At 32.6% G+C, this 17,189-nt stretch overlaps 1 protein-coding gene across 2 annotated transcripts in view; it reads left to right on the top strand.

The window, feature by feature from the left end:
* Positions 1–17,189, top strand: part of LOC148610318 (uncharacterized) — an 89,828-nt gene that overhangs the window by 60,696 nt on the left and 11,943 nt on the right. For both annotated transcript variants that reach the window (XM_088542729.1, XM_088542730.1), the window contains exons 45-57: positions 227–389; positions 1,568–1,878; positions 2,327–2,578; positions 3,366–3,515; positions 5,024–5,128; positions 5,942–6,049; positions 7,489–7,693; positions 8,592–8,715; positions 9,566–9,651; positions 10,169–10,264; positions 12,088–12,318; positions 15,263–15,444; positions 16,822–16,994. In XM_088542729.1, coding sequence (XP_088398855.1) covers positions 227–389; positions 1,568–1,878; positions 2,327–2,578; positions 3,366–3,515; positions 5,024–5,128; positions 5,942–6,049; positions 7,489–7,693; positions 8,592–8,715; positions 9,566–9,651; positions 10,169–10,264; positions 12,088–12,318; positions 15,263–15,444; positions 16,822–16,994 — 2,186 coding nt within the window. The remainder of the gene's footprint in view (positions 1–226; positions 390–1,567; positions 1,879–2,326; positions 2,579–3,365; positions 3,516–5,023; positions 5,129–5,941; positions 6,050–7,488; positions 7,694–8,591; positions 8,716–9,565; positions 9,652–10,168; positions 10,265–12,087; positions 12,319–15,262; positions 15,445–16,821; positions 16,995–17,189) is intronic.

Below are 17,189 nucleotides of genomic sequence, written 5' to 3'. Positions count from 1 at the left end.
AGTCCTTTTACATCAATTAAAATGTGTTTTGAAGCTCTGTATACAGGTGAGGACACCTGTCTAAAAAGGTCAAATTTGAAAGTTTAACAGTGGTTTGGTTTAGACAGTTTTTATTGTATAATTGTTGGGACCCTGAAAATGTTCATTGATAATAATGTCTTGGATAACAGCTAAAATAGCAAAGTCTTGATATAATACATTCATCAATAAAACAATTATTCTGTAGATATGCAAAGATGGGTATGCCACACCATGTGAAGACTTCCATTATGTAGAGTGTAATGACACATATTGTCCAGACACTTGTACCCAGTGTGAGAGTGGATATGCCTGCCGAGGAGGACAAAAGTATCTCTGTCAAGTAGGCACCTTCTCTGATGGCAATTTGGGTATGTTTTCTGTCAGCAGGTACAATAAATATAGAATGTCTTGTAGAGTATCATGGAAATTAAGCCTGATAGGGTAAGATGTGATTTTGTATTGAAGTTTTCAAAGCTGATGGTATTATGTTACATTACTGTTTAACCAATTTATACATGTATGTATTAAATATTGTTTAGAAATTGCCCATAACGTAATGTTTTTTGGAAATTGCCCATTATGCAGGTACACTGCTTGAGACGCTCAGGTTTCACATGCACGATACCTAAACTGTCACCAAACGGACCATAAACAAACGCTTCTATCCTGCATTTTTAATCGAATGCTCCTATTGTGCATTTAAACACAAGATACACAAACGCTCACAGCATGCATTTAAAACCACGATTAATGAATGCTCAAAGTGTGCTCTCAAATGCAAAATAAGCGAGTGATGAAAAATAATTATATTACCAAATAATGACCAAAGAAATATAAAAAACGGAATTCATGAAAATATAAAAAATACAAAAAATATAAAAATAACAGTTAAATCAATGAAATAATCAAAGTACAAAAAATAAACAAACGCTTCTATCGTTCATTTAAACGAACCCACGTATCGTGCGTTTAAACTAACACTAGTATTGTGCGTTTATACGAATGCTTCTATTGTGCGTTTAATTTAATGCAAAACAATGTGTAAAAATGCGATAAATGATGTATGAAAGCTAAAATGGGAAATGTGAATGTTTCAAGGAGCGTAAAATTGCCGGGAAATGTTGATGATGCAACATAATTGTCTGCACATGGAAATTGATGAGTTCTTGTCTCCCATATAAGTTTAACAGAATTATGAAAAAAATGAAGGATATAAGATAAACAAAATAAAGCCAATCATGATTGCCTGTATATAAGACATATGATACTTGAATTAGGATTTCGAGAGAACAGCCATGATATTATAGTTCATAAAAGGAAGAACAGATATTGTAAGAAAGTATTGGGAGCCAGACCTAGGATGCTGAAAATATTTGCTTTAGCTTTGTGGTCTATTCATGGCATGTTCTCTCTTTGCTATGTTTTCTCCTGATTACTTTCAAATTGTGAAATACACAGTTGGTATCTGTGAGCCAAAACCATACCCTAACATCATTATCAGCTTCATTCACCATTGATTAGCAGTAAATAATTTTCATTTTTGTAGAATATTGTGAAATGTGCCCACCAGGCACCTACCAAGACCAGACTGGTCAATCTGCTTGTGTGAATTGTCCAGCTGGCTACTTCAGTTCCAAAATGAAGGATCGCTGCAATGTTTGTGAGGCAGGAACTTATGCTGCTGCTGATGGTAGTGGATGCCAAGGATGTGCTGACACAACACAGTGTCCCTGTCTTGGATCATCAACTCTGTGTCATCTTGAAGAATTGTGTTATAACATGGATGGTTCTTATGGTTGTCTCCCCTGTCCTGATGGTTACCAAGGCAATGGGGTCACATGTACTGATATTGATGAGGTTAAAATTTCGTTTTTTCAGAATGTTTTTGTATAAAAACAAAGTTAATATTCTCTTTAGACCTAGTATTTTGAAGAAATCACTTGTGTATAAGCAATAATGGTACATATATAGGGTTATTTTACAAGTTCAATATGTATTCTATGAGGGATGATATTTCTAAATATTAATGTATCAACCTTTTTATCGTATAGCGCATGCTACAAAATTGTGTGAAATGGGGTATTGTAGTTTGTAGTCATAATTTTAAAGCTATATCATACTCATGATATAGGAACATTGCAGCCTAAATTTACCTTATTTTATACAGGGAAAATATTTTGCTATACAATAAAGGTATATATATGTATGTATAATGTTATAGTTAACTTAATTAATATTTAAAAATTGTTACTTAAATATGCTAATGTTATTTGACTAAGTTGAATATCAAAATTTTTTTTTGCAGTGCTATGTTGGGAACCCCTGCTGGAATACCTCAGCGTGTATTAATACTGAACCTGGATACCAGTGTAGGGCCTGTCCCTATGGTTATGTAGGTACATTTGAAGATGCATTAGCTTGGAACAATACTAGGAGAATTTTCCAGCTCTACAATGCTGTTCATGATCCACTTTACTACCAGACTTGTATTGATATTGATGAATGTGCTACAAATCATGGAGGATGTGATTCTAACTCGTATTGTCATAATACACCTGTAAGTTTGCCTAAATACACCCATGATTTTTTTCATTTGACACATGTAAAGAATGTCATAATACACGGTGTAAGTTTGTCATAATATTTTTGAAAGTTTTTCACATATACTAGAATGTCCTAATACCACCATAAGTCTTTCTTAGGATACATGTAAGCTTGTCATAATACAACTGTTAATTTTACATGGGACACATTTGAGCTTGTCATAACACAACTGTAAATTTTACATAGGACACATGTCAGCTTGTCATAATACAACTGTTAATTTTACATAGGACACATGTGAGCTTGTCATATTACAACTGTAAATTTTACATAGGACACATGTAAGCTTGTCATATTACAACTGTTAATTTTACATAGGACACATGTGAGCTTGTCATAATACAGCTGTAAATTTTACATTGATACATGTGAGTTTGTCATATCACACCTGAAAGTTTTTCATGGGACATGTGTAAGCTTGACAAAGTTCCCCTGTAAATATTTAATAAGACACCTGTAAGTTTGTCATAATAAACTTGTATGTTTTTCATAGGACACATATAAGCTTATCATAATACAACTGTATTTTTTTCATTGGATACATGTAAGCTTTTCATTATACACCTATAAGTTTCATAGGACACATGTAAGCTTGTCTTAATACAGCAGTAAGTTTTTCATAGGACACATGTAAGTTTTTTTTTATAATACAACTATTAGTTTGTTGTAAAACTTGTGCTAGTTTGTTGTATTGAATCTGTATCTTAATAAATAACAAGTTCTGCTGTATTTTTTCCCAGGGAAGTTATTATTGTGGATTTTGTCAGGAAGGATATGTTGGGAATTCTAGAACAGGCTGCACACTAGCTGATTTTTGTCTTTCTGGAGTCCACACATGTGATGTCAATGCTGACTGTGTATATACTGGTCCTGAAGAATATAAATGTGAGGTATGAACTTGTAATGGAATCAATAATAAAACCAGTGCATTTTATTGAGTTATATAATTACACAACTTCTTCAGGGGTGTAATAAATATTTAACTCATTTGCAATAAGATTTTATAGCTGGCTGTTGTATTTCAACTTTGAATTATGTCTTGTCTTAATTAAAAAGAAAAAACAACTTTATCTGTTTTTGATGGGAAAATGCTTGGAAAAATAATTTTTTCTATAAATTTTCACAATTTTGTTCTCAAAGGTGACCTTGAATGGACATACTGTAAAACTTGAATATAAAAAAAACATAGATCCTCGAACTTGATTTCCAGGCCTTAATGAAGGCGTGTTTTATGTTATAACATAATAATTCTGCATAGTATTTACACTATTTTCATGAATTTGCTAAGTATTGAGAAAAAATGATTGAAAGAATTTCTTTTCAAAATTAGTATAAGGACTGCTTATCTAATATTCTTTCATATTTAAAAAAGAAAGTTTGGGATTGCAAAACTATTTTTCTTGCAATATTCAAAAACCTAGAATTCCATTAAATTTCTAAAACACATTTACCTGCCAATTATCTCACCTTGGAAGACTTTTTAAAACCAATTGTTTTAATTTTACCATTCACTGTTTCATGGCGGGACTACTTTTTAGATGATTTGAAAATAATTTTATTTGATTCTATTATCTCTTTGAAAATACATACAGATTTCAAGATGAGAGAAAGAAATGTTTTGTTTAATAGGTATGATCTACATTAAGTGATTGTAGGACCCAACAGTATCAGGGTTCGACACTAACAGTAGTCCTGTGCTACCCTAATTTGAGAGAGGACTACCTAGAAATTTTAATGGATAGTCCTTTGGGCTACCTAAATTTATTCTTAAAATCTTACTTTACCTAAATACAGGACCACAAGATTATTTTGAGGACTACCTAATTTATTGATCAGAAAGTCCTTTGGGCTACCTAGCTAAAAAATTAGTGTCAAACCCTGAGTGCAACTTTTGCTTTTAAGTCCAGTTTTGTTGGTTTCTTCCGTATACTGGTCATGTTTTCTGTCTGTCCGTTGATTTAAATCTCCACAATTACTTATCAAATCAACTTGATATTTGGACAGAAGCTTTTTATAGGTATGCCTTATAGTGGTACTGGGTTTCAGACTGAAACGACACCCCACTTTTCTGTTTGAGAATTTTTAAAAATTTTGATTATATGGTTTCTGTGATGGGAGCAGATGGTATCCTTTAGTGAGCTTTGCTGTGATGGGAGCAGGTGGTATCCTTTAGTGAGCTGTGCTGTGATGGGAGCAGGTGGTATCCTTTAGTGAGCTTTGCTGTGAGCAGGTGGTATCCTTCAGTGAGCTTTGCTGTGATGGGAGCAGGTGGCATCCTTTAGTGAGCTTTGCTGTGATGGGAGCAGGTGGTATCCTTTAGTGAGCTTTGCTGTGATGTGGGCAGGTGGTGTGCTTTAGTGAGCTCTGCTCAGTTTTTCTATTTTAATTCATTTTGTAGTGCAAGACAGGATGGGCAGGAAATGGATATATATGTGGAGAAGATGCTGACCAGGATGGTGTGCCTACACTGACTATATCATGTACAGGATCCCCTTGTATGAGGGTAAGTATAGAGACTGTCAATTTATAAGAAATTTTTCAATAAAATTGATATCTTCCAGGAGCAGATCCAGGCATTCATAAAGGCAGAAAGGAATCTGGTCCAGAAAATTACAAAGACAGGTGGCTTGGTGTTTAAATAATTTCTGCAAACTTTTTGCACAAAATTTACACAAGTTAAAGAAGGGGGATTTGATCCTTGAAATCCTCCCCTGGATCTGCCACTGACTTCAGTGAACTGAAGCACCTAAAATTTTTAACAGTTTTTACAGAATATTGATGGCTTATTACATATCTGTCTTGATAAAATTTGCTGTTCTCAAACATTTTTTATCTCATGCCTGATAATATCAGATATTTAATTACAAATGTAGTACTAAAATTTTGATTAAATTGAAATTGCCAGGTTTAAAAAAGTTGCAGAAGGAAATATGGAGTTTTTGAATTAACAAATAAAAACATTATTCCAAAGCTGATAGATGATTTGAAATTGTGGCTTCCATAGCATATCTTCATAATTTGTTTCAGTCATAGTAAAAAGGCAATATTAAAATATCATGTCCATTTGTCAACTATTAGAAAATATCTGAAGGGCAAGGAATTCATTTCCGATAGGCCAGGCCGGGGCCCCAGAAAAATTGAAAAATAACATAAATATACCATAAACTGTTACAAAATCTGATATTTGTGTTATCATGGAGAATAAGAATGTTCTCCATCTTTGAGTATATTTTCCAAGTTTTACAGTGCTGAGACCAGAAGGATAACAGTTTTTTTTATGTGTAAAATTAGAATCCCTTTGTTTATTTTATTCCAGGACAACTGTCCTAATGACCCTAACAGTGGGCAAGAGGACAATGACTCTGACAGTATGGGAGATGCCTGTGATTCAGATGATGATAATGATGTAATTGGTGATGTTGATGTAAGTTTGAAAAAAGGGGGAGGGGATATAGTCAAATACCTCAATGCCTTGGTTGCTTCTGAGAAAGTAATTTTAGATCTCCTTTCTGTGGTTTTAAGATTTGTGAAGTCAAATGAAAAATTCTTTATGTTTCTTTGAACTGAATAACTCTTTTGTAAACACATACTTGTTGAAATATTTCCAATATTTTACAAATCACTACCGACACTAGTCTATCATTACACTTATCATAAGCTTACAAAAAATATCAAAATATGCATAGTCTGAATATTGAACAATGGTTTTATTGTACCTGACCCAGGAAGTGATGAGGTATTTTGTGATATCCTAAAACAAATTTGTTGTTGAGTGTCCCTCTGTCCATTCCCCACCAGTTTCCAGAAGATAACAGTAGAAAACATCAAAGGATCTTTTTAAAACTGCACAGTTATTAAGTATCATAAAATACAAATTGGTTGTTAATTTCTGTTGAATCAAATTATTTACAAAAAAAGTTAAAGCGATTTTAAGTTGTTTTTACCCCACAAAATGTTTTGATGAATTGGAGATATAAGGGACAGAGCTATATTTGTATTGAAATAATATAATTATTTTATAAACCACTGTTGTTAAAACAAATAATAAAACAGGAAGATGTGGTTCAACTTGATGGCTGATTAATTCTAGATTAACACTAAATCAGGTGATGCAAAAATAAACACACCCAAATGATTACAGTACCTGAACCGATCCATGCAACAAAAATTGTGATTGGTCATTGATCACTGATCAGTTTCCCGTCAGTCATCAATCTGTTAAACTGGTCCCTTAACTGGTAATCGCATCATGTGAACACGGAGCGGTCAATGTATTTTACGGATTTTTTGGTTTTCTTTGTCAATTTTACACATATTTACAAAATGTTACAGATTTAAACATCAATATATACTTTTATTTTACATTTCTTTTAAATAAAACAGATCTTACTTCATTTTACATAACCAAACTCCGATCAGATCGGTCACCAGTCATTGATCCGTCATATTGTTGCGCAGATCAGTTCAAGGACTACCTCAAACAATTGTAAAGTTTTTTCCTCCTGATGTGTTTAAGGTATATCTTGGTATGACAAAAATTACCTTCTTTCATGACAAAAATGCTAATTAAAAAAAAAAAAAACATGTATATTTGGAGAGACTGGTTATGTGATCTGTGAGTGTTTCTGAATTAGATAATGTCAGCAGATTTTGGCATATTCTATTTGTCATGTATAAAGACTGGTTCTGAAAGTACAATGTTGATATCAGAAAACAAACAAATGATTACGATGCCTCAGTGTTCTGATTGCTGGACTGCCTGTGAATGCCTTGACTACAACCAACACCACCCCTCAGCATAAATACATATCAAGCCATCAGATTTTTTTCAAAATATAATGCATTTTTTCTCTATCAATCTAGGATAATTGTGTGTTGATAAGTAACGTCCAACAAACAGACACTGATGGTGATGGTGTTGGTGACGCCTGTGACAACTGTGTGAATGATGTGAACACTGACCAAGCTGATGCAGACAGCGATGGAATGGGAGATGTGTGTGACACAGACCCAGATGGTGATGGGATAGCTACGGGATCAGACAACTGTCCATATGTTTACAATTTAGGTAAAGATTATATCTAAATATTGTGGAATCAATACCCAATCTGGTCTATATTATGACCACCTTTTAGAAAGCCCAAATTATAAAAAATGTAATTATAATACAGTTTGTATTGTCTTTTTTAACTGCTGTCTACACTTGCTAAAGTGCCACACATGTGTGATATATTATCATCATATTATCGTATTATTGAGTGTCCTATGATTAACATTTGTTACACTTTATAAATAATTATCACATATAATAATGATATGTTATCAAATCAGTATTTATATTTGCAAACGATTTGTGATTGTATGGTTTGTCTTATAAATGGAGAAACATATGATAATCATGTTAAGTAGCACTCCAGCTAAGGATCATGCAAAATGTGATTCATGGGTAAAAAGCCTACATGTTTTTATTTTTGATATTTTGTTTGAAATGTCATAGTTAACAGAAATTAACATGTGGTTTTTCATATAACCTGTGCTCTTAGGAGATAAAAATTGTATAGAATGCACTGAAGATTTCAAAATTAAGGGAGATAACTCTGTAATTGACGCTCAAATACAATAGAATCTACTGGATTTTCAATGTTGATTATCTTCTAAAAGCAGGCAGATTGGAATGAATAATTACATATTTCATAGTATAGACCCATAAAATAACTTAATTACAAAAATAAAAATATATAGCCTTTTTTAGGGTGTATCACATTTTTCAGAATTTGCATGATTCTTACAAAGACAGCTACTTAACAAATCAATATTTACATTTGAGAATCATATGATCATATGATTATCATATAAATGGAAGAACATATGATTATCAAATTTACATGTAGCACAAATTTTGTTGTCTGTGTATCATGTAGGAGATTAAAATTAATTTATGTCCTTTATTTTCCCTTTCACTCTAGATCAAGCAGACACAGATGGTGACAATATCGGTGATGTATGTGACAACTGTCCCTCAGTATCCAATGCAGCCCAGACAGATGTTAATGAAAACGGGATAGGAGATAGTTGTGATGGCAATGATAAGTATGTGTTGGTAGTTGTGAAGAGTTGGACTGTCAGACAGACAGAGAGACAGACTGGGTGTTATGTGGTCAATTTGTATGGTGTATTTATACCCCCACTTCTAAGGAGAGGGGGTTTACTCTTTTACCCTTGTTCGTGTTTCTGTCCCTCACAATTTTTTCTGTCAGTTTTCTGAGCAACTACTCATCACAGGGGCTTGAAATTTTAACACATACAATTTGGGTATGCCATATGGTAGGATTCATTTTTTCGGGAAAAATTTGACAACTTCCTGTTTACCAAGGACTTTCATTTTCTTTATTCGGTGATTGAAAGCGGGGGCATTACTAGTGAATCATGGCTCACAGCTTTCTTTTTGTTTTTAGTATAAAAATTATTAAAATATGAACAAAACAACCAGATATGTTTGCTTTGTAGCAGAATTCTATTTCTGTCTTGAGTGACAGCACTTTTCTCTTTGAGGACTGTTTATGTTTTGACCTTAAAGTGTTAGGGGTATCACCTGTCTACTTTAAACAAGCCGTCTTTTCTATTACTAAGTGTGTCACATTAGCTAAGCTGCCATCCCTTACTATTTTTGCAAAAGTCATCTGATTTTGGCCGTTGAATTATGCCATATTGATGAGGAAAAGAATCTTACAATTTTACAAATTTTTCAAGTATTTTATTTGTAAAGAATGACAGTCTTTCATTAAAGTAGTTAATTATTATATTTCTGTTGTTTCATTAGTAAAATTTTAATATTCTGACACCAGCCCAAAAAGTTTGAATCTTAAATGAACTGCTTGCTCAGTTTATAATATTTCGATCTTTCATAAGAATAAATTTGATAACTTTTTGTTCCATTTAGGGATGGTGATGGTATTATGGATGCTGATGACAACTGTCCAGAACTAGCCAATGGAGAACAGGCTGATTCTGATGGAGATGGCACAGGTATGAAGAGAGAATGTACTTTTTATAAGGGAGGTAATTCAGGGGGTCTATTATTGGAATTGCTGTGTAGAGAGATTGTACCTTTAGTAAAGTGAGATAAATGGGGATCTTTTTATTGGCACTGACATGCAGATAGAACGGAGATAATTTGTGGTCTTTTTTCTGACGCAGTCGGTATAGTTTCGCTTTATACCCTTTGACCTTAAGGATGCTCTTCTATGGCAAATCACCTGATCGTAATAATGATTCCCGATTGGTCAGATACTGCTAATTTAGTGGCCTTTGAAAAAACTGTATCGAAAATTTGAAATCGTGTTAGAAAAAACTGTATCGAAAATTTGACATTGCGTGCCATGTGTTATTTTCTTGAAAGAAATGTAGAAACTTAGAAAAAGAACAAAATTTTACTGCATCGGCTATCTATTTTTTTAAAAGATAGTACTTGTTTCCAATCACCCCCATGCATGATTAATACTTTATTGAACTTGTGATTAATTATCCTATTATATTACTGTAGGTGATGTATGTGACAGTGATATAGATGGAGATGGAGTACAGAACGATCAAGATAACTGTGTGTACTACTCTAACCCATCACAGACTGACTTAGATGGTAAATATTTGGTCTAAGAAAGTTTAGCCTGGATCAAGGCTCTATTCTATTTTTCAGTCATCATTAAGCCTGGGTTAGTTCCATATAACTTCTTTTATTGAAAGGGCTAGTAGAGCTGAATATTTTGGAGAGGAATTTCCAAGTTTATATCATCACTACTGTCACTCACATCATGAATGTGTACATCTCAAATCTAGACTGTAACGACCACAATGATAAAAAGTTTAGAGGGACTTTAACTTAATTAAAAGTTCATTAATTGGTTGGTAGGTCTTTTCTCAACTGATATTAGGGTGCTTCATTACCTATTGTTATTGCTGTATCAATAAAATAAAAATAGAAAAACACATCTCATCATCTATAAAAAGTCTGCTTATCACTCTTTGAGGGCAGTAAAGAGGTCAATAGAAATGTCTCTTTTCATTGATTTCCATAGAATTGGCCCAAGAGCCAAGAAATCAATTTTGAAAGGCCTATTAATGTCGTCTATGTATCAGTTATAAGAGCATTAATACATTTTCTTTAGCTAACAATTTTCATGAAATAGTTTTGTTTCATTTAGGCTTAAAATTCTATAGAAATGACTGTTGATAATTAATCTGCACAATGCACAATAAAGCAAATTAATCCTTGTTCCTTCAGGATCAAAATACCTTTTGTCACTGGTCTATCACTGGAACTTCCTTACCATTTCTGAACACTAAACAAAAATATAGTCCAAATGTATTCCTTTTGTATCATTCAATACCTCTTTTATAACAAGTAAATATGTTTCTTGCAATTTATCAGCTCAATAATGTTCTATTATTTATGCAAATAAAACTAAGATCTAGTTTTCATATCGACTCAGGATTTGAGGGACCCCCTTTTTGGCCTTGAAAAATATTTAGTAATAAATTTACATTTAGGGAATTTCTTGTAGTAATGAGTCTGGAAGGATAAAATGTGTTCAATATTTTCATTTTAACACACTTGTAAGTCAAATTATCCATCCCATCATTAATATTATACCATTTATAAACAGGAAGTGAAGAGCAGTGATTTTAACGAAGTAAATTTGGCGGGACAATTCAAATTGATAAAAGTGTCTGGTTTTTGAAAATCTTGTGTTAAGGAAATTATTTTCTTAGGCTGATATTGGTTTTATTTGAGTATAATTGTTATGTAGGATAAATACTCTTTTAATATAGCTTTGGAACGTACATGTTCATTAACTTTGTGATAGATTTAAAATTGTAAAAATGGTAATATAGCTTTGGAATGTAAATGCACATTAACTTTTTGATAGATTTAAAATTGGGGAAAGAGGTGAAATGGAACAAAATATGTAAATGTGTGTGAAGTTCGATCAGTAGTATAGATTGACTTTCAGTTTATACATATAAAAAATGGCAGTTCTTAATAGTATTTAAAAGTGCAATTTATGATCACTATTTTATTTAACATCATATAATCTTGGAAATTTTTTTCATGCTACAGTTTTCATAAGAATCAAAAACCTCCAGTGCTATCAGCTTTTTGATTATACCCCTGTGCTGTAGGTGTGGATGGTATACCCTTTCTACAATGCCTATCTGAAATTTTTTTGTTACAACTTCTGTTATCATGGAAGGTAGGAAGCTCTCGCTTCTATCATTAACAAATTTTAAGATTCTGATGTATGAGATGTAAAATTTTACTGTCTGAATTTCATTGCATTTATCTTAGCTTTCAATGGAGGGATGAATTTAAAATTTGGTGTGTGGCATATGTTTTTAGCAATTTTGAGTGTTGTCCAGTATCAACTTCCTGTAAGGGGTATACATGTTTCAATATGCCTTCAGGTAACCATAGAGGAGATGTTTGTGAGAGTGATTATGATAAAGATGGAACAGTAGACACACTTGACAATTGTCCTAATAACAAGAACATCAATGAGTCAGATTTTGGTACCTACACATCATTAGACCTTAATCCAGAACTGACTCTTCAACCTGCTCCGAGCTGGATGGTACTTCATGGTGGCAAGGAAATACGACAAGTGGCTAACACAGCTAAACCAGTGGCTTATGTTGGTATGTAAATTAGTATACTATTTTCAGCAGTTCATAATGGGAAAAGGCCTTGTGAGCGCAAATCCTCTGAAACAACTTGCATGATTCCTTCCATATTTTGTGAGATGTCTTGTAAGAAGATGAAGATGTGCATTGTAGTAACTGTAACTCCATTTTGAGTTGACAAATTTTGTAGGAGTTATCAGAGTTAGACTATTTTCACTTGTTCATAATGGCTAAAGACTTTGTGAGGGCAACTTCTCTAAAATGCTTGACAGATTCCTTCAAAATTTGGTCAGATGTAACTTTATAATGGAGTGAAAATGTGCATACTTTACTGTCCTTTTGGTTCAACAAAATTGTAATAATTATGGGAATAGACTTTTTTCAGCAGTTCATTTTGGCCTAACACCTTGTGAGGGTATCTCCTCTGAAACTTTTTGACATGGACGGTGTTGGGTATGGGAGCGTGATAACTAAGGTTCTTTCATTATCAGTAGTTACTGACCAGATGTGTTGATGAGAGGTTACTCCTTGGAACATATGTGCACTATACCAAAATTTGAAATATCTGCATGATCTTTATGATTGTTTTTTTTTTCTTAATTTAAAGAAACCATTGTGTTGATGCTTAGGTGGACAGAAGGTTCCCGAGGGGTATTCATCAACCCAGTAGTCAGACTTACAGTACCTGTATGGGATAAACTTCCCATTTTATGGGGTATGGGGCAATGGGCAATTGGGAATGAGGTAAATGAATAGGGCAGTGGGAATGGGGAGAGGGAATAATTTTGATTGGTCAATGAAACAAATTGTTCTGCCTTTTTCCACTAGCAATGTACCTATCATAATTCTATGACAGCATTTAAAATAATTTTTAAACAAGCTTGTTTTAGAGTGATTTTTAATAATTACAGGTGTCGCAGTTCATTATTCATTGACATTTTTAAAAATATTTTTAAATATCAACCAGGAGTACATTTGTACAATATTTAATTTCTGGTCGTTATAGATTGAAAATGTTCGCACTCACACGAAAATCATTTTTGAAAATTTATACTGAAATAAATGCCGAAGACACTCTTGTTTTAGCTTGTTTTAGAGTGTTTTTTAATAATTACAGGTGTCACAGTTCATTATTCATTGACATTTTAAAAAAATATTTTTAAATATCAACCGGAAATACATTTATACAATATTTAATTTCTGGTTGTTATAGATTGAAAATGTTCGCACTCACACAAAAATCATTTTTGAAAATTTATACTGAAATAAATGTCGAAGACACTCGTATGATTTTAATATTGACAAACTAAACACATTGAGTAATAATAATAAGACCATTTAAAAACATAAAATGCTGATTCCCTTACGATTGGCAGAAATATGTCAATTGTCACAACCTCAAAAAGGATAATACTATTGCCATTTTTAATATTTTATACAAGAATTTTAGACCATTATTGAAAGTAAAATTGTTAGCATCCTTACAATCTGTAGAAATATGTCATTTTTGAGTAATTTAACTGAAATCAATATGTCACAGCCAAACATATGATGCTTATTTTGACAATTTTAACGTTTTAAACAATAATATAAGACCATTAAGGTAATTTCAAGTGTTCACACTCATTTAATTTGCAAAAATATCTCATTTTCAAGAATTTGGTCTCAAGTATATGTATCACAGCCATCAACATATGGACAATTTTAACATTTTTTACAATAATTTTAGACTAATAGGTATATTAAAAGTGTTTGCACACATACACTTTGCAAAAATATGTCATTTTGAAGATTTTTGACTGAAATATGAATGCCGGAGCCACCAACCGGATACTAATATTGCCATTTTTAATATTTTTAACAATAATTTGGGAACATTATTGAAATTAAAATTGTTCGCACCCTTACAATCTGAAGAAATCTGTCATTTTTGAGAAATCTGATTGAAATAAATGTACAACAGCCACACATATGATGCTTATTATGACAATTTTAGCATTTTAAACAATTATATAGGACCATTAGGGTAATTTCAAGTGTTTGCACTCATGTAATTTGCAAAAAAATTTCTTATTTTCAAGTATTTGGTTTGAAATATATGTATCAACAAAAATCATATCTGGACAATTTTAACATTTTTAAGAATGATTTTAGAAATCAAATTCATTCACATTTTATACATATGTCTATAGTTTTAAGAATATTTTGCATGATTATTTCTCATGCAGCTTGGAGTGGCGATAATGCATGTAAACAATGCAAATATCGCTTGATTTTGGTAATTCTCGAACTCGCTGGCAAGATTCTAAAATCAATACTGATTGCACAAAACTTTCTACATCCTAATGCATTATATGTGTTTGATAAAACATTTACTTTACTTTTTCTTTCCGGAATAGGAAAAGGCATTGGACAACAGGAAATAAGTCGATGAAATGGGGGGATGGAGCAATGGGGAATTTGGCTATAGGGAATAGGATATGGGGCAATGGGGGATAGGGCTATGGGGAATGGGGTATGGGGCAAGTGGGAAATTTATCCGATATAGGGACTGTATGTATTTGGTACCTTGTTCTATACTAAGCAATAAGAGCCAATGAAAATAAATTACGGGACAAATATAGCTTACAGGCTCCATTAAAAAACGACAGGCCCAAAACTGGAAAAAGGCCCAACTAATATGGAATATGGGCCACAGATTTGAAAACGGGTTCATTATTGACTTTGACTTCCAGTGAAGTTTGAAACAAAACCTGATTGTTATAAAAGTTTTGACTTATGATATAGTATAGTTAAAGTGCAATTGTTTGATAATTAAATAAAACAATCATATGATTTGTCAGTTTATAATGTAATCTGGTGAACCTTTGACCTTTGATGGAATGTTGTTGGTATTAATAGGAGTGGACATGAAATGGGATTCAAACTACATTCCATTAGCATTATTTTTTTATTGTAGGGAGCAACTATTTTGATCATGTGGAGTATTCCGGTACCACTTATGTCCAAGATGATGGTTGCTATGGATATATGGGGTTTATTTTTGGGTACCAGTCGACACAGAAATACTACTTGGCTCTTTGGAGACATCGTTACACTAACTTAGATGACAGAGGAGGCACCAAGGGGGCTCAGATAAGGGTAAACTTATAACTATACTTTATTTTTTTCTGATTTTCAAAAGTTTCCATTTTATTTATGCCAGCCTCTTTCAGCTTAAATGAGGGTATACAAAAAGCTAATACTAATGAAATTGCGATATTTTTACTAAAATATTAAAAATCTATAACATTAAGTCACAGTCTTAGGAAGAATCAGGCAAATTCTGTAATAGGTGGTACACCCCAAAAAAGGCTAAATATTTTTATTTTTGTTAATAAGTTGCTGTGTAGGTCTGTATGATGAAATGCATAATAATCCATTCCAATATATTCTGCTCTTAGGAGATAATTCACATTTGAAAATCCAACTGTTTCTATTGTATTTCAGTGTCATTTACAGAATTAAATCCTTAATTTTGAATTCTATAGTACCTTCTATATAATTAAATCTCTTATGAACAAGGGTAATATATATGAAAAGCCACATGTTACTTTCTGTTTACTTGAGCCTTTAAAACAAAACACCAAAAATGAAAATATGTAGGCTTTCCAAACATGCATCACATTTTGCATGATTCTTAACTAGAGTGCTATATTAAAAACATACAAACAATAGAAATCGCATCAATATTTACACTGATCTTTAACCTTTAGCTCAAAAACAATCAGTTAAGGAGGTAGACCTTGGATGAGGGACATAACTCTTGAAATCAGTGAAATGTTTGTATTATATTCAATATCAGCAAAGTCTTTCAAGCTTTCCTTTGAAACAGAATGCAATTAATCTGTTACTTTGATGCTTACATGAGATTGTTGTAAAATGGTGAATACAAACGTTCCAATAATTTGTAAGAGTTTTGTCCCTTACCTTAGGTCTACCTCCTTAAGCAAACATAAAATTTGTTTGACCTGGAAAGAGGTAAAAATTCTCAAAAGGACAAGAAATACAAAAGTTTCCATTATATGACAAGAATCTCTTGCTATAATATTACATAAAGACTTGAAATTCTATGCATTCTTGTGTCAATCTGTCAAACCTCAGTAGGTTCTCTCGTGCCTACATTTCTCAACAGATACTACCCTGAATTCCACAGATATTTTTAGAATGAATGCATTAGCAATGGCAAGAAAATGCATTGAGATGTATTTTCCTAACCTCCCCTCCCCCCTAAAAAATTATATATATATATATATATATATTTTGAATTTATTTTGTAAGTGCTCGTACCTCTACATTTCTCAATGGATTGTGATTAAATTTATCATAATGACTAAAGTTAAAATTTGATTAACCTCTTTGGGTAGTCAGCTGGATCCTTTGTCCAGTTAACTTAACCTAAAGGAGTTCATCTATACCTGTGAACTCTGAACATCATCATTGTCTGTGCTGTAATTTACTTAAATCTATTTTGAACAGTTGGTTGATTCCACCCATTTACCTAGCAACAACACAGCTGAGGCCTTGTACCATAGTAACACTGTAACAGATTACACCACTCTGATCTGGCAGGATCCAGAATTAGCAGGCTGGAATTGTAGGACCAGTTATAGGTGGTTCATTGAGCACCAACCATCTCTTGGTCTACTGAGGTTTGTAGTTTTTGTACAAAATGAAATAATAATAGGGAGAATGCTTTATTACCAATGAAAGGCCCATGTGAGGAATAGTGATACAAATATACAAATATAATTAAAAAATTAAAGAGATGTGTTTCATGCCTAAAACAGTTAAGAATTTTACTTCAATTTTTTCAATGGAAAAAACTGTGCAAAGCTTTGTATGTG

This window comes from Perna viridis, chromosome 8, assembly GCF_037379345.1.
Source record: "Perna viridis isolate PV_CMFRI_1.1 ecotype Kerala chromosome 8, ASM3737934v1, whole genome shotgun sequence".
NCBI lineage: Eukaryota > Metazoa > Mollusca > Bivalvia > Mytilida > Mytilidae > Perna > Perna viridis.
This window is presented reverse-complemented; position numbering and strand designations above follow the sequence as displayed.